This window comes from Pomacea canaliculata, linkage group LG4, assembly GCF_003073045.1.
Source record: "Pomacea canaliculata isolate SZHN2017 linkage group LG4, ASM307304v1, whole genome shotgun sequence".
Classification (NCBI taxonomy): Eukaryota; Metazoa; Mollusca; class Gastropoda; order Architaenioglossa; family Ampullariidae; genus Pomacea; species Pomacea canaliculata.
Window position 1 is genome coordinate 29,537,656 of NC_037593.1, and position 18,414 is coordinate 29,556,069.

General features: G+C 37.5%; 2 protein-coding genes across 3 annotated transcripts in view; both read right to left on the minus strand.

The window, feature by feature from the left end:
- Window positions 1–493: 493 nt before the first annotated feature.
- On the minus strand, window positions 494–9,606 carry LOC112563063 (beta-1,4-galactosyltransferase 6-like). Of its 2 annotated transcripts, none has more exons than XM_025236773.1 (6): window positions 7,027–9,572; window positions 6,323–6,555; window positions 5,652–5,842; window positions 5,213–5,335; window positions 4,744–4,839; window positions 494–1,458 (listed from the first exon to the last, which is right to left on the minus strand). In XM_025236773.1, the coding sequence occupies exons 1-6, from the start codon at window positions 7,229–7,231 to the stop codon at window positions 1,263–1,265; spliced, it is 1,044 nt and encodes a 347-aa protein (XP_025092558.1). In that variant the 5' UTR covers window positions 7,232–9,572; the 3' UTR covers window positions 494–1,262. The 2 variants fall into 2 exon arrangements, with proteins under 2 accessions (XP_025092558.1, XP_025092557.1); XM_025236772.1 differs by lacking the exon at window positions 494–1,458 and adding an exon at window positions 1,465–3,944 and having other exon boundaries at window positions 7,027–9,606.
- Window positions 9,607–12,182: 2,576 nt separating this feature from the next.
- LOC112563322 (ATP-binding cassette sub-family C member 9-like) overlaps window positions 12,183–18,414 on the minus strand; it is a 32,465-nt gene continuing 26,233 nt past the window's right edge. The window contains exons 33-34 of the mRNA XM_025237201.1: window positions 18,192–18,341; window positions 12,183–17,637 (exon numbers count right to left, since the gene is read on the minus strand). Coding sequence (XP_025092986.1) covers window positions 17,449–17,637; window positions 18,192–18,341 — 339 coding nt within the window. The 3' untranslated portion in view covers window positions 12,183–17,448. The remainder of the gene's footprint in view (window positions 17,638–18,191; window positions 18,342–18,414) is intronic.

Below are 18,414 nucleotides of genomic sequence, written 5' to 3' on the forward strand. Positions count from 1 at the left end.
TCCAAAATACAGATATAAAAATTTAATATATTAAAACAGAAGAAAAAATTGTTAGCCTCTAACTGCTTTAAATTGTTTATTTTAATTTGTCTGAAATTTTGTTATCTTGTTAAAGATGCATCCTGAGGAAACTTTTGTTTACAAGTAAATCACACTGGAAAAGGAAGCATGCACGAGATGACTTTTTCTGTTCATTTATTCCTCCTAATCTTTCAGTTTACATTCTGAAGCTTTTCTGTTGAAAGATGAAGTCACGTTTACACCAGATACAACGATGTCTTTAATTATACTAATTTATATTTTTGATATCGAGTCGGTTATTAGCAGTGATAGTGTGTGGGATAACCGTTACCGATAACCCAGGTTCTTAGTTGTAATACACACATACTAAGGTGACCAGACGTTTCGAGGGCGAAAGCGGGGCACGTGCCGATGATGGTGTCGTCACCGTCAAAGAACGCCGAAAAAAGTGATTTTTAAAGACAACCGGGACATTTGATGGACTTGCTAGAAAGCCAGAAAGCGGGACATTGGGCGTCCCGCCCGATGAGCAGGCGGGACACGAGGTCAAAAGCGGGACTGTCCCGCCTAATGCGGGACGTCTGGTCACCTTAGTCTTAATGATATAAACCAACAAGAAATTAAGATTCAAACACTGGCATGATAAACCAACAAGACATCTGAAGTAGGGTCAGTAACACCCTTGTAAACCAACAACAAATATGTCTTTAAGGTCAGCAGGATAAACCCAAAAAAAGAAGTGTCGATAAGGTTAGCACCGACTAAATGGAAAGTATGGTCGGTAACAGTCTTATAAACCAACAAGACTAGGGTTAGTCCCGGCATGATAAACAAACGTAAAATCTGAAGTAAGGTTTACAAAGTAGGGTCAGTAGCAGCACGATGAACCAGAAAGGACTGTGAAGTAGGTGATGAACAGGCGATGAACCATCAAGGAACGGGAAGTAGGCGATAAATACACGATGAACCAGAAAAGATGATTTCATGCACTCCTCAGAGCTCGCATTCAAGATTTGTGTCAAAGTCATCGCCGCACGCTCTAGTTCTCTCGCTCATCTCTTTCCAGCAATCTTTTTTTTTTTTTTTTAATCTACATCACAGTGTTTGTTCGACGTGTTGACAGTCGTCCACATGTTGCGCCAAGCTTTCAATAAAAAGTTGATATCTCCACGGTCCTTGTTCTACCATTCTCCACGGCAAGACTTGGCCAGCGTCCAGTCGTTGACCTTTGACACGTGGCTTTACTCGGGAGAGGGGGTGATGATGGCTGGGCCGGCGGCCGCCTGGGCATCTGCGATCTCTGTGCCGTTGGGCTTATAGGGGTCCACCATCATCCACATGGCCACGTTCGTGTGGTTCCGCTTGACCACCTTGTACTGCAGCGTGTTCAGCCCCTCCTCGTGCATTCGATCAATATTAGAACCGAACAGTTCTTTTCTGCAACAGCCGCCAAATGCAAACGTTAAGCTTTTTTTTTTTCAAAACTTGTCACTTGCTACTTTGTAAAATTATCACTCATACCTTTACTTTTAGTGTATTTTGTCTCTTTGTGAGATTCTTTAGGTTGTTAGTCCTGCTTACTCGTGTCAAACCAGAGTCAAATGATAGCATGCTGTGTATTTTTTTTTCTTTTAAATAACATAAAATACTGTATAGATACTTCAATTTTCTTAATATTTCAATGAAGTTTTCAATTGATGTTCTAAAGCCGGCTTCTATGTTTTGAATCATGCCATGAAAAGGCAGTATTCTGTCTGCAAAAAAACCTGATATAATTTATTTAAAACCTGATCCTTAGTCGGTGCATACGTAGATTCCACCTTTTATCCTCTTTCTTCTTCTCCTCTTCCTCCTCCTCTATGAGAAGAATTTGTAAGGGAAGGAGGGAGAGCAAAATCTCAACCAAACTATATGAGAATTTCGTAACATGTGGTGGGTGGGACCTCATCTACCTCCTCCTCCCCCTCGCTGCTTGATTTTCATTTAGTCACGGTGTGTGCTTGGGGCTCAATTCTCTCGACACACATCATAACTGCGAGCGTCGATGCATGACTATCATCGCTGGCGCGTGACGGCGCTGACGAATGCACGAGGACGAGGACGAACACGCTGACAATGAAGAAAGGATGAAACTATGGTTTGCTGTGGCGATCTCCTGGGTCCACTGGGTCACTGCTCACATCACTGATTATCGATGTTTGCCTTGTGGTATTTCTCTACAGGTCAAGATATTTTCTTTGACTGTGTGGAACGGCCTTTAAATGTTTTACAAGAGACAGAGTTGTGTTAGGCAACTCGCAGTGGACAAACAACAAAATAATTCAGAAGTTTCGACTCGTATAGTCTGCATGAAGTTCTAATGGTCACCAAACATTTTTAAATCGCAAACAAGCCATAATATTATAAGTAAACGCATTAAGTGAACTTGTTTTTTTTCAGTTGACTGCAGTGAACTTCATATGGAAACTTTTCTTCATTTCTGAACATTGTAGAACAATTTCAAGAACGAATGCTTTCTTTCGGGAACTCTTTCTTCAACCACTTTCGGCCATTCAGTAGTTAGTGACAAAATAAATATAAAGCAATCTTTTCGTAGCCATGAACCATTGACTATGGTGTTGGTAAATCAGTTCACTTCAGAAGCGATTCTGAGAAAAGTACGTAAATAGAAACTATAATAAGAAAAAAAAAAAGAAATGCTTTACAGTGACCACATAATTTAATACATAAACATACTCTGCAATTTCCAGCTATTAACACCATTTTCAGATTACAACATAGGTTACACATAGCGACTGGCGCAAAGAATACGGATTTACGGCTGATACCCTATAATATGTAATTAGATTGTATATTGTATATTGGATACGTAAATGAGATTGCAATATTAAGTGGATTACCCTTCTCTTGAGTACATACAATCGACCAAGTCTTCAATGTTATCATGAATGGGATTCCCGCAGATGTGAAACGAAACTGTGATATTGCAATGTATGGATACAGGTGAACAGGATATAAGTACATGCGAACGCTGATGCGACGACAATCACGCATACATACACACTGACATTGCATAGGAAGTTCGCACACGCACGCTCACAACACTCTCTCTCTCTCTCACACACACACACACGTGTTTAACCTCAACCACCAGTTCATTCCTGCATTGTCAGGGCTCAGGTGAGATATTTACACATGATTTCAATGGGTTTCAGTTACACTACATGACCAAAATGTAACCGTCATCTAAACATCAGTAAAATATTTGCATAGCTATAATTTTTTCAAGCGGTTAATGTGTTTTTTCTTCTCCCCAATATCTGAATACCGAAAAACAAATCCTTGTTCGTGGGGGGAAGGGGAAGCGGGATGGTCCGCTTTCAATTGAAGGCTATTGGCATTGATGGTTCCTCTCTTTCCCCCTTGAACTATTGTGAATGAGTATGTATACATCTACTCTCTCATCTTCTGTCTTCTTCCATTGTAGCAGTTACAAAACCTCCTTTAAAACAAAAAATTAACGGCGCAGACCTTTTCTTTTTTTCGATCTGCGCTTGTTCTTAGAGGTGCGCTTCGGATGCCTGTCGAGAAAAAAACGTTCTGTAAGTGCGTTCCTCGGAATTGCTTCTTCATCCATGGCACGCTCTGACCTTTCGACGGTCATGACACGGTCTGACCTTTCGGCGGCCATGACACGCTCTGACCTTTCGGCAGCCATGACACGGTCTGACCTTTCGGCAGCCACCTCTGCAGGTTTGGGAACCGAGGGCTGCTTACGACTGTCGGTGTTGTTGGGTGGTGGTGTCGGCTCCACCATCATCCACGCTGCAACATTAGTAGCGTTGTATTTAAGCACTCGGTACTGCAACGTGTTGAGTCCGTCCTCGTGCATTCGTTTGGTATTGGCGTCAAATATAGCTCTCCTGTGTGGCGAAGGTAGAAAAAGGATTAATCATCAGATATAATTATATTGCATGTTTGGAGAAAGTTACAAAAAATAAAATTGTCAAGTAGCTCTCCTGGGAACTAAAATAAAAAAGGAATTATCCAGCATCTGTGTAGTGTAGGTTTAAAAAAAAGTAAAATTCATCTTCCAGTACGGTGAATCTACTAAAGCTCTCCTGTGTGACGAAGGTAAAAAAATCGTCTACTCTATACCTCTACTTTATGATGAAGGCATGACGAAAAAGGATTTATTTGCTCTTCTATATGGCGAAGGTAAAAAATAATTTCAACTCGATTGTAGTTCCTCTATGTGGTGAAAGTAAGAAAGTAATATTCGTCAGACATAACGGTTCCGTGTATGGATGATACGTGATGTGTATGTATATATATGTAAATTGTTGAGTCCTGACGTGTTCGATGATATAAGTTCGTGGTAGATAACTGCGTGCAGACTGGTCTTCATTAAAAGTAGTGTGTGCTTAGTGGATAATGTACAATGCTCAGAAACACCCATTTGATGAAGTGTTGTACCAAGAACAGCATTCTAATTTCTTTTGGAATATCTTTGTGTTTGTGTGTGAATCTGTATGGGTGCTTATACGTATGAGAGAGAAAGAATGTGTGAGAGACTGGCTGGTAGGTAAGATACAGACACAGACCATAGAAATGGACGGAAGAGAGAGAGAGGAAGGCGACCAGAGGAGTCCCACCATTGTGTCGGGTCACACTGTGCACACCTTGATAAATTATGTCATCCTGACATAGCCTCTCGCTTACCTCTTCATGTTTTTTGTCTGGGTCTCGTGCTCCAAGGCCATATAAGCCCCGATTTTAATCGGGTACCGAGCTATCGTGTAGCCTTCTGCAATAAATCTGTAACACAAAACGAGTAAAGGCTCCCTCAGGAAAACTGAGTGAATACATTAAAGTTTTTTCTCTGTAAACAGTAATTATTTTGATGCCCGTAACAATTGTAAGCTAAGAGATCTTTCAGTGTCAAATTTATTTCACGGCTTTATTATTATTATTATTATTATTATTATTATGTCACGAATTTGTAGAAATGGATCTGTCTCTGTCTCCCCATCATCCTTTCTCTTTTAACTCTCACCCCAGTTTTAATATACCCTGAAAAGGGGAGATAATCAGATTTCGCTAGAGTTCTCTGTATTCATAGCTAGGCGACTTTTCAAATACAATTTACTGACTAAAACACATTTTACAATCTTTTAAAAAAATTGCTAACCTCATGTACATGTCGTCATCTTCGTTGCCCCATCCCCAGTACATGTTCGAGCAGCCGTTGATGGATTCCCACTGCTCACGTGATACTAAAATGGCGCCTCCGAAATATCGATAGTAGCCCAGTCTGTAAGAGGAAAAAAAGGCCGATTTGGATCGTTAATGACAGATAATCGTTAATAACACACTAAAGAGCTTATAACCATTAGGTCGTTGTGAAGATGATTAGTTAGATTAAACATACAAGTTCCACACCACACATAAACATGTCAGACAGGTATATATATATATGTACACACATACAAGCATCCATACCTTCATACATCAAAACCATGCATGCCTAAATATGTTTAACCATACATACAAACATGGATGTGGCATACCAACATGTTTTCATTCATCCATCACACACATATATATATTTCCCGCGGTTTTGCTCATACCCTCTTTTCGCTCTGTCACTGCGATCAACCACCAGGTGGCGAGGTTGGTTTCCACAGTAGTAGTAGTTTCTGTAGTCTTTCGGAACGAAGTCTGTGTCGTGGATTACGAAACAGTCAAACTTTTGAGCCTTCAACGCCTCCACGAATCCAATATTGATAATCATGCACTTGTTGAAATCGAACCACGGAACCTGGGGACAAGCACCGCCACATATCAGCTTATAATTACTTGATGGTCGAATAACACTGAACGCCTTGTAAACATACTTAGCGCAGTAATTAATGTTCGAGTAAATAAAATAAACTATCTTGCTGATTGATCGCCATGTTGAAACTACAAACTCCTTTGCTTCTGTCCCTCACTACTAATACTTTTTCTTCTCCTTTCATTCCTCCTCCTCCGCTTTTGCAAGAGAACAGTTGCCCAGGAGAAAAGAGGAGGACTTCATAATTTATGATAACCTATAGTCGTCTAATGATGACCTTTATAGTGTGATAACGCAAAGACTTTCAAATCTGTTCAAAACTATTTTTATAGATTATTAGAATCGAGCTCTCGGTCACTCAGTTACTTAAACTACACTGTCCCTCATTCAATCAACAAAGCATCAATCAGTTGATATGTCATGTTTAAAAATCCCAGGTGTGGAGCCTTTTTTTAAAACTCTTACCTGCTCTACGACGAATATCTGGAATTCGAGGTTCTGCGCCATCATGAAAGGGATGAGGTTGAGGAGGACGAGGAGGAGGTTGCGCTCGCGGTCTCGGTAAGGGAAGATGACGGCGGTCTTGGCACGAGCCCTGCAGTGCTTGGGCTTGAAGATGCCACCCGGCTGCATGTCGGGAAACGCATTGTTCAGTTCTGGAAACTCTATAGGTGTCGTGTTGATCTGAACTTTGGTGACTGAGAACAAAACAAACAGGAAACTCTATATTTACTGGGTAGACCCTGTGCACCCTGTAGTAGAACTTGCTAAAGCCAAATGTAGCCATGTTACCACTCGTATCTTTACACAGAGAGAGAGAGGACATGACAAGAAAAAAGGGTCAGATTATGGAGACATTTTGACAGAAGAAAGACTGGGTTTCCAGAAAATACGGAGTGACAGTTTGTTCAAACTGGAAGCCAGTGGAGTTCAGTATTTCATGTTTTTTCATAGATTGTAAAATATTCATTCATTGCATCTTTTTTTTTTTTTTTTTAAGCAGCGCTGATACAATGTTATAACATCCAAGGCTAGACTGACCTGTCATTATGACCATCGCAATTAATGGCAGAGATGATGATGATTGATGATTGATGATGATTGATGATGATGATGATGTCCACTAGAGCTCAGTTATTAACATTTCTTGGTCTTGGCACAGTACTCACTGAAGAATGTCGGTTTCCTGGGACACAGGGGCAGCTCTCCCTCCGCTCTCGTCTCGTTTGTCCGATCTTCATCTTCTGTCAGCGACCTCTTCTCGTGGCTGACAGGCACGTTGGCGACGGTGTAGACGAGGAAGTAGAGGACCACCGACACCATGCACACAGACACAATCAGGCTGACCGTTGACTCCAGAGCTCGACGTCCCATCTTGCACTTTGCAGACTCAACTGTTTCTGAGGTTAGAGAATTTTTTATCGTAAAAGTTCCTCAGAGAAAAATTCCTCTTGATTTAGAACTATCTGTTCTGGTACAGGTAAGAGTTGTAAATCACCTGTAATGATGCTTTGACGTCCACCCGGTCAAGCAGAAGCCTCGACTTGGACCTGGATGCGGCTCTTCGATGAATAATCAAAATTCCGTGTTGCTTATCTTCAGCTTCACGCAGGACTTACTATATTCACTTATCATTAACCCCAATATTGTTTGAGCAGAAATTATAATCTCTACGAAGCAGACGACATCTGAACCTGGAAGCACGGATTCTACTTCACGAGAGCACAGACAAGTGGAATGTCGAGAACAGATTCCACTCACAACCACGGTCTAGAAGTCTGTGGAAGGAACACGAAGCCAGTTGAAATGACCCCCGAAATGTGCATACCTGTCCTCTTTATGAAGCCCATCCCATTACTGAAACAAATTAATTGGAGCAGATTTACAATAGGCTTGTTCGGACCCGGTAATCAAACTTGTATTGATTGTCGGCACAGATGGACAACTCAGTCAAGAGCTGATCGAAGAAGCTGTGACGCCTGTGTTCGAGTTCCCTCATGTGCCTCCGGAATGTGTCGTCCTGCCGCTTATGCTGCATGCGAGCTCGTGTGAGAAAATATTGTAATGAACGATTTTATTAATCTGGGGGACGAGAACGAACACGATTAGAGACATAGACAGCGACTGGAAACCGGGGAGGAGGAGAGAGAGGAGAGGTCAACAGCAAGGATGGGGGGAGGGAATGGATTTGATCAGCAAAACAGAGAGAGAGAGAGAGGAGAAGAGCGAGCAAAAAAAAAAAAAACGGATTGTAAAACTAGAGTGACAATACAATGACATTATTTGTGTTGGACATTGGATAAGCAAAGAGGAAACGGGTAGATGTGAATTAGAGGGATACAAGAATAAAAGATCAGAGCTTAAATTAACAATTACCTAATAGACTGTGTGGCAAGAAATAAACTGTCATAACGATAAAGACACCAAGATGGTGAGAGCACACGTATTGACTACACATACGATTATACGATTTTTTGTTTTTATTATTTTTTTTTTTTTTTTGAAGGGGGTAACATTTTCTGCCTTAGTATACATTTAGTACAATTTTGTTGTATCGTGAATCGACTCTAAAAAAGTAAGTATATATATATGTTAAATCATTCTAACATTTAAAACTCTCTGTGGTTTTTAAATTTTTTTTTTTTTTTTTTTTGCTGCTGGATTTTTATAAAAGACCTCTCGATGTTTTCCTCCTTTGGATTTTCTCAGATTCGAGTTCAGCTGCTATAAAGTTTGATGTACATCTGTCAGTGTCGGGCTGTTATTTTAGAAAAGGTCAGGGGTTAAACTACGACCTCGATCACGATAAAGATAGAAAGGTAAAAGACTTTTTCAATGTCAAGAATACTATATCGTCTTTGCTATAGTTATCATCGTCGTCGTCTCATATGTACTTCTATCCGTCACCATAGTTACTATTCTTCGTCATGGAGGGTAACAGACGTTTGATATCGGTGTGCCACGCAGGTGCTGACAGACGTGCAGTTTAATTAGTCTGTTGATCACCCCTCACCCCCTATCGCGTCACGTGACTATTGACAGACTGCGTCACGAGACGAGCAGTCGCCCGTGTCTGCAATCGAAGCAAGAATATTATGGCAATAACTCTGCATATCTTATTGGGAGCTGATGATGTATATATTTTATGACTTACACACCCACCCCGTTTCACAACTACGTGTACTCCCTGGTTCTGTTTAGCTTCGTTAGTCCGCCATTTCTTTTGTCAGTTCTTGAACTATGGCGTGAAGTTAGTCCGTTCCAAAATGCCGAGTGATGAAGGTCCGATCATGACTGGGACAAATATGGAGCTAAGAACTGTACAGTGTGTATGGGGGTGTTTACATCTTATCATCTTATGTTTAAAGACTGGTGCTGGCTAAAGGCCATTCTTAACCGGACAATATGGCGAACCGACAAACTTCCAAAGTGCTCTTTTATTTATTTATTTTTTTTTATTTTGTTTTTACCATAGACATCATAGACGTTGCTGTTCTCGAGTGACCTCTCTTGCTAACATCATTATGCGACTGTTCACAGGAAACAATGTTCATAGGAGGGCACATTGCATTAGTTGATATTCATACAAACCAAGGCATTTTTCATACACCGCAGCATAAAATCACACCTTCGGATTCGTGGAACCCGAGCTGAACACCCTTCACCGTCCCCACCAATCCCCAAACCACCTGGATAACGGCTTTCGTGGTTTTCGTGTTTTCCGATTGGACACATGTGACCATGGACGTGTATTGAATATTAGTTCGTGATGTGACAGCACCACTGAGGTCGCTTACACGATAGTCTACTTATCCTACAGCGGTGAGATTAGATATTAGTCTTGGTGTAATTTAGCTCAAACACCAATACTGGACGTGTGATGATGGCAGCCAGGTGACGCCAGGCTGTCTTCATCTTTTATTTGAAGACGAGCGCTTGGTAAATGAGGCTAGATTTCTTCAAGGCGAAGGACCAGTAAAGAGGACTTGATGTTCAAGCTGTCCTACAGTAAAGTATCGTGTCAACCATCATTCTTCCTTTCGCCATCGTCACTTAAAATATTGTTAATGTCACTAAACCTCCACATAGGTCATTATAGAAAAGGTTTGAATGAGAATTATGCAGAATATAGTAAATACGCACAGGATAAGCGAGTCAACTTTTGAGTTCCTGGACATAGAGAAAGCTTTGGATATGCTCTGGCATGACGGCCTGATCCAAGAATTCTATAAAGCAGGCGTTAATTAAAGCAGATAGTTAATCCTTGACAACCAGGAAAATATCTGTGAGGGTTGAGGAACAAACATCCAAAGATGTAAACTTTGACAATGGAGTTCCACAAGGAATTATTGTTAGCCCGTTACTATTTAACATAATGATTGGCTCTTTTCAAATGTGTCAAACACGTAAAAATTAATCAGTTTGCAAATGATAGTTTCTTGCAAAATAAAGCAGAACTTATAAAATCAGTAACCTTTAAAAGTTTGAAATGATATGAATTGATAAAATTCAGGACCTCAACACAACAGCAATATAGTTTAAAAATAATGGCTATAAACTTTCATAAATCAAAAAACTGGTAATAATATTCAATAAAATCAGACCAAAAACAGAGTTTTCTAACACTAAAATGGCCGGGCTACCGTAAATTACAGCCCAGATTCAGTTTCCAATATTATCAGGAAAAAAAACTGTCCAAAGCAAAAACTTAACAAACTTTATGCAGACAAAATAACTGAAGGTGCTACACACACAAAAATTAATTTAATGAGAGCAGTCACTGGAAAGAACTAGGATACCAATCCAAAATATTTACTTACATGAAGCTCATGCATTATCTGAAGTATTTTTTTCAGCCCCAATCCTAGTCAACATCAGAACAAATCAAGTAGCTCAAATCTCTACTCTTTAAATAGTATTGGGAGTACCTTTAGTTATCTAAGCCTGACAGTGCTGTGGGACTCAAGACAAAGACCTAAAGGACTTATCATCAAAGAAAGGGTGCCTTTCACAATTACAAAACACAGCCAGGATCCAGCCAATCCAGATTCGGACACAGAATAGGCCGCCCACCTCCATCCATCAAATAACATACCCTACAAATGGAGAAAATTAAAGGGGCAAAGAAAAAAATCAAAGCATCACACAAACATGTCACAAACACCACCTTGGACATTTACACAGTCACAGATACACAAAGACCTTTAAAAGAAGAGCACCACAACAAAATAATTGCAGACTGAAGATACAAACCACAACATACAAAGATCATTTCCTAGATCACAGCACATCATGATTCTAATTTTCACAAAGCAGGGCTGTGTGTTTATCCCGCCAATAATACAGCTATCAGCCAGATTCTCAATTATGTATTGATATGAATAGCTGAACTGACTGTTATACCAACAGCACCAGACAACCTACTCAAAATTAACAAGGCAACAAGATGAAAAAGGATCCCCTTACATGTAGCTGTGGAAATAGCAGCCCACCCCACATGTGTTTTCAGGATGTAATGAAAACAGCATAGAGAGAGAGCTCAAAAAGGTATATTAAAAGAAAAAAAAACAGGAACAAAATACACTGATGTCACCACCCTAAAAAATAATTACAACAATCTAAATGTCTGACTATAGTTTAGTTTATTCCTTGTCAATCCTTGGGGAGCATAGGGCTGTATGACTATAAGTAAAACTTAAATATGATCCTAATTTGAAAATCTTTAAGACAATATCCATCACATAAAAAGAGAGGTTAATTAGCATGGTCATGGTCTTCATTTAGCAATTATAAGGTGCCAACCCACAAACTGTTAGCATTAATGTAGGATAACTTTTAAGAATAAAAAGTGAAATTATTTTAAATTGTGATTACCGTAAAGCTAAATTGTAGCATGGAATGTAGTAATGTACACCACACCTGCAGACTATGCAGGCCTCCTGGACCCTAAGGAAGAACTGGATGGCACCGGCAACAGTAATCAACATCTGTGGCATCATGGAACACCTACCCTAGCCCCATCCCTTTCATTCCTTCCGCTGTATTCCCAAGTTCTCCATCCACACACAACTGCATTTAGGCGAAGCTCTTTTCCCCCTCAAAGTCAACAATTGCAACTCATATCCACAGTGAAAAGACAGAAGCTTGAGTAGTGTGAGTACATCTCAAGATCAACAGGACATACACGATTCTTCAAGGTTAGGTACAGGTAGGTAAGAGATGAGACAGGAAGCAAAATAAACAGACAACATCTACGAACATACTGACAACTCATTCATCAGATTTAAGGGACTGATGATGAAAATTTCAGTAACAGAGGCTGATCACAGCTGATAATCATTTTATTTTACAAACACATTTAATTATGTTCATAAGACAACATATAACTACTTAAAATAAAGTTCTAAATTACAATTAAATAAATAATAAAACTGAATACATCCAAAAATTCACAGATTTCAACACAATCCTTTGCTTAATGACGATCTCAACACCACAGGATATAGTAGTGCGTACATGACTTTTCAGATATTGAACACAACTGGAGTGCATGTAGAATACTTGTTTAAACTGCACCATAAACAATTCTAACACAGATTTGCATAATGACCACAAATGTGGTACACATTTTACATTTTCATGTTTCTTCAAAAGTTTATCAGAACAGGAAAAAAACTATTACTAAAGCTCCAAAAATACATGAGATAGGGGAAGACCACTGACAGTCACAGCAAGATGAATTAAGCAATGTTTTAACACAACAACAGAAAGCCATAAAATGTGAGTTTTAGTTGTGAAACTGAAAAAAAAAATTAAAATGCATAAAAATATAACAGAATTACTACGGTATATTATCATCAGTAAATAATACTGAACGATAGCAACGCCAGTTGAGACCTAACCCTGTTATGGAAAGGCAGTGTGTATAGTGATAAAGTGAGATAAAATAGAAAAGAAAGAGAAAGTAAGACACAAGGCTTTTACAAAATGACACGAAGCATTTTACAGGAAATACACAACATCAACAACATGCAGGTAAAATGCAAAAACATATTTGATTTTAGGAGCTTCCTGACTAGCAGCAGGTGGAAGATTGTATAAACACTGGCAAAATAGAAGTAGTGACTACTTTTCCAAAAATGTAAAAGCAACCTGAAAGAAAAAATTCTTTCTTTTTCAGGTTTGTTCCTTTTAGCTCACTTAAGTTTGTTTATAACAGTCCAACTGGAAACAAGGACTTGTGGACAAGCTGATGGTTTACTATATATTCTGCATATCTCTTCCTTTTTTGAACTTTGTTAATTTTTGAACAGCAAATTATTCAAGAACTAGATGATGTAAGATATTTTTTATGAACTTCTTTTGATTTTGAGAATATCTATCTCCAGTAAGACACAATATTTAAATGATAAATAATTTTTAGATCACTGTTTAAAGTTTTATTTGGATTCAGTTTTTTAAATTAAAAGAACGAAGATACAGAAACCAAAATGTATAAGCCCATGATACTTCATGATAGCCCTTGATATTTCATCTGATTACCTTGATTTGCATCATGAAGAGGAAAAAAAAAATTGCTTGCTCTGAAACATCAGTAGTCATCACAATTTGCTTTCATTTCCAAAACCTTTTCCCCTTCATTAATATGTGTCACTGTAAATAATTTTAAAACATGTTTTTCTTAAATTCAGGTAATTTGGCTTGTTAAACATATATCTCTTTAAAAGCATTTTACTAATAAATCTTATCACCATATACTCCATCCATCCTGAAGCACCATGACAGGAATGGTTGCTTTAAAAAGTAAACTATCACAAGAGTTTATGCATTGCTATAATTAATACAAATTTCATCAGTCCACTAACTTTACAACAGTCTCCAACAATCAGCTTTAAATAATAAATAAATTCATCACTGATGACACTCTTCTATGGATCAAAATTGGAATATATGGTGGTTTATTCCTTCTCGATAATGTAACATTATTAATAGGCACAATTCAAGTTTTTGTTCGCAGCTTAGTCTACACCATTTAAGAACACATTAGGCACAATAATTGGATTTGTCTTCAAAAGCTTCTCTTGGTTGTCACAGCTTATTTATTTTCAGAATGCAATTCTACACAGTACTAGGCCTGGAAGCCAGAAAGAGAATCCGAGTGTGTATTTGCACTGACAATTAAGGTAATACTTAAATGCTTTATTGGCCTAATATATGCTCTGTACATCAATCATACAATATTTTTGAGTTTATTACTAGTATTTCTTATTGTATTATTTTTAATATACAAAAGTCCTTTCAGTCATTATATACTTACAAATATGCTATAAGTAAATATAAGTGACATATGGTACAAATTTAAATCTTTTCTTTTTGTGTCCATGAATATGTTTGTACACACTTAGCTGCATGCACTGTGTGATCAAATCACGAAATTTTAGACAAAATGTATTATACACCCTTAGTGCTAAATAGGTGGGAACACTTTCTGTAACCATTTAAATAGTAAAAATGCAATTGGTACAATTAAATACTGAAATCAAACTCAGACTTATTAGAGGTGACCGGCCAAGATGTCTCAAAGCTCCTTACTCTTTTCTTCTTTTTTTAAAAAATCTTTCATTACATCCTAAGCTATTTTGACGTCCAATTCCATGGATGCTGTAAACATGCCAGATAGGAAGCCATATGAACACTAGAGTCATTTTCTGATCTGCTATAACTGCTTGTGCATATTCACATGTCCTTTGAGAAGAATTGTTCTAGTCCTCTTGCTACAGTCCTGTGCTTGGTCACCTCTACTCGTAGTTCAGTAAAGTTTTTGAATAAGTATAAGCACTTTCTACGAAACATGCACCTAAATTAGATCTATTGATGGGAATAAAACGATCACTGCTATATGTTGTTTTTTTCATGAAAAATTAGGTCTAAATATGCTCAATAACATAGTGTTCAATTACTTTCCCTCCAAAATTCTCAAAAGTCTTTTCAAAATATACATATGCAAGTAACATCACTCTATATTTACATTATATAAAAAAATAAGCATCAGGCAATCACTGTGCCCAGCTAGAGACCACACCATGTGTAAATCTTTAGTCTGAATGTTGCTCAAATAGTAAAATAAAATGTTGCTAAAATAATAATAAACCTAAATTCTAGTGACAGTCTCAAACATTTCCTAAATATATTCTATGATGTAATATGCAGGGAAATATGCTAGTCCTATGCTATAGACATCTGGAATATTCATGAATTCCAAAATTAAATGACAGAATGGGCCTGCTTATATAATGTAAGTGGGGATTACACATTCCAAGACATTATTTGACAATATGTTTGCAATTTCCAAGATATTGTTTAATAAACGGCAGGACATAAACTCCTTTCAGTAAATTCACCATCTGCACTTACTCTCCTAATGGCAGTGTCTCAACTGTTACATTCAAGGTTTTAAAATCAAATACATGAAGCATCTGTCCCTTGGGAGCCTCAAACCTCTTCCAGAAAAAAGAACTACTCATGTTACATGATATATGCATATCACACCAGGTACGATCATTCATTAACTGCAGAATACTTAGTACTAGAAATGTGCACATGTGGATAAATTAACAAATATTTAATCATACAACACCCAATTTAACAAAACAGCCATATCAACAGCAATACTTGTACACAATAAATGAGAAACACCACTCAGCCAACTAAACATCAATAGATACAAAACAAAAATAACATTTGGTAACACTATATAAAACCTCTATCTGTTGGGGGTAATTATAGACTGACAGCATACATGTGTTCCTCATGTATTTGTCCAGCAATCTAAACGTCACTAGTATCTACCAAAGAGGTCATACACATTATACTGAACATGCGGGAGTTTGTGTTTAAATAACTCAATAAAATTTGTGCGAAATGTTTTTAATAAACCATACATTTTAGCCTTTGAACAGAACAGCTCACAAAAGTAAAATGTATAAAACAACCACAAATTATAAAATATATCCTTTTAAAGAAAAATTCAGATGTCTCATGATTTCATATGTTATGGAAGAAACCACTCATGATTACGATAGCTGCAACAGGTTTTGTTTGCCAACTTATGAAAGCATCACCCAATTATTTTATTCTTAATTGATCATGATAAAAATCAATGTTTGAAGTGAATGTCAAACCGATTTTAAATGACAACTTCAATATGACTAGATGGTACAAGCCACACAGTGTCAAAATAGAACCAAAATTGGACACAAAATCCATATTTACAAGGATAGAGGGTCTAGTGTTGATGCAAACAGTGATTTAATAGGCAGCTGGAGCAAATGACCTGATAAAACTGACATAAAAAGTAGCCTGTGACAGTGAAACCTAAAGCACTTTCCTCTGTATTATTACATTTCCTTTCTACAAACTTATTTTTAAACCAGCACAATGCATTCTAAAACAAATATATTTCAAAATACTTTGTGGCAAATGAAGTACTGTAAATATAGATTTTTGTTCTGCATAAAAGCCATCTGATGAATCACTTCAATTAAATAACAACAGTCATTTGACCAACATTTTAAATGAATAACAACAGTCATCTGACCAACATTGTATAAATTAATAATTAACAAAGAGCAATGCAAGGACAAAGTCAAAGCACCATTCAACTGCAAAAAGTCACATACATGAACACTGGTAACTAAGATTACTATCAAAGAAGCTGACAAAAATGCATATGACAAATAAAAGATCAGTTGCCCAGCCCTAAATGGGCCATGGAGAAGAATTTCTTTTGCATTTTCTGCACATTTGAGGTGAATACAATGCAATTAGGTACAAAGAAATATTAGTTGACTAAAAACGAAAATTTCCCTTAACAACTCTAATTGCACTTTCTGATGTAAATGTATATCATGTGAAAGAATGAAACATTTAAAAATGGTAGCACTGATGCTTTTCTGTAACAACACTTTTAATGCTTATGCGTACAATATGAAAAAGATTATATGTAACAATGAATGAGAAGGGAGACAAGTTCAGATACTTGTTCACAATTTTCCTTGCAAACCAGTCAAGACATATTTCTTTGTGACTATACAAAAATATGGCAGATACCCGACCTACCCCAAGCATGACACGTAGATGTTAACAGTGTCACAATCAATGATGTAGCCTGAGTACCAGGTAAAAGCTTCAGCACTAAAACATGATGCCAATGGATGCTGAAAACATCTGTCATGTCACAAAAATGTGATTCACCAAATAAAATTGCAACACTTCTAATGTCATGATTATTATAGTATCAACAAGACATTCTGACACCATGTCATGTTCAAATTTTCTCAAAAGTTATAAGACCAAATGACATATTTTATACATTAACGTCTTAGAACTATTTTCAACAAGAAATGTATATATTTGTTCTTACTTTGGTATATATTTATTCTTACCTTGGTATCATCCCAAAGAGACCCTAAGAAAGATTTATTATTCAGGCAATCTCACTGCCAGAAATAAATTCAGAAATCAGAACCCTTCAAATTAAAACTGTGATGAGTACTATCACAACTTAGTTGCTTTTAAAAACCTTTCATGCTTTAATCTGTAATACCGCTGATGATAGACAGTTTCTTAGTTGCCATGGTACTTGGGTCAGAAGCATTGGCAAGTGAGTAGAAAATACTGTGTGGGTCAGCCAAAAGTTCTGAAGGAGAACCAAACTCCACTAGCCTTCCAAAATCAAGAACCATCACTCTGTCATATTGTTTGATGGTAGAGATACGATGCTAAACAGAGGAAATAGAAGATTTTCAATTATCTTGAGGGCAAGATTAAAGGACACATTTTTATTAAATGATATATCTACATGAGTGTCACTTATTTCTTAATTTTAAAAGAGGGTGTGAGAGCATGTTTGCATGTTTGTGCATACTGTATACTGATAAGAAATAAGAAAAGAGAAAATGAGAGACTGAGTACAGAGTACATGAGAGAGTAGAAAATGAGTCACTGACTATGGACACTGATATGAGCTTAGTGTTGAAAACTAAGAACTGTTAGAAATGAGTGAGAAATGGAGAGTATAGGAGAGAGAATGACAGAGTTTATTGTGATGGCAGATATGATGCAAACAGATATACGATAGAAGATATGATACTAATATGATAGAATATGTAATGCTAATATGATGCCAATATGATAGAAGATATGATGCTAATAGACATGATACTACTGTGACAGAAGATATGATGCCAGTCTAGGTGCATGGATGACTATACCTTTTATAATTTTTAGGGCATAAGTGCTTATTTCTATATCAGATATTTTGAAAAAAGCTTACTGCAATAGTAATGACAGTTCGGCCACAGAAGTTTGGACCATGAACTATGTCCTGAACTTTTCTTTCAGTCTCCATATCAATAGAAGCTGTAGCTTCATCCAGTACGATGAGGCGGGAATTGCGAATTATAGCTCTTGCCATGCAGAGTAACTGTAAGAAGTAAGACTACAGTATCACAACAAAGAAGAACATTAATAGTTATCTGCTGTCAAGCAGCAGTTCA

What these genes read in the sequence shown, in the direction of transcription:
- LOC112563063 (XM_025236772.1), bottom strand. Translation starts at nt 7,231, where the DNA reads ATGGGACGTCGAGCTCTGGAGTCAACGGTCAGCCTGATTGTGTCTGTG. An exon ending in CAGGAAACCGACATTCTTCA is followed by an intron (nt 6,556 to 7,026) that starts GTGAGTACTGTG and finishes TTTTGTTCTCAG; the next exon opens with TCACCAAAGTTCAGATCAAC. An exon ending in AGTGACAGAGCGAAAAGAGG is followed by an intron (nt 5,336 to 5,651) that starts GTATGAGCAAAA and finishes TTCCTCTTACAG; the next exon opens with ACTGGGCTACTATCGATATT.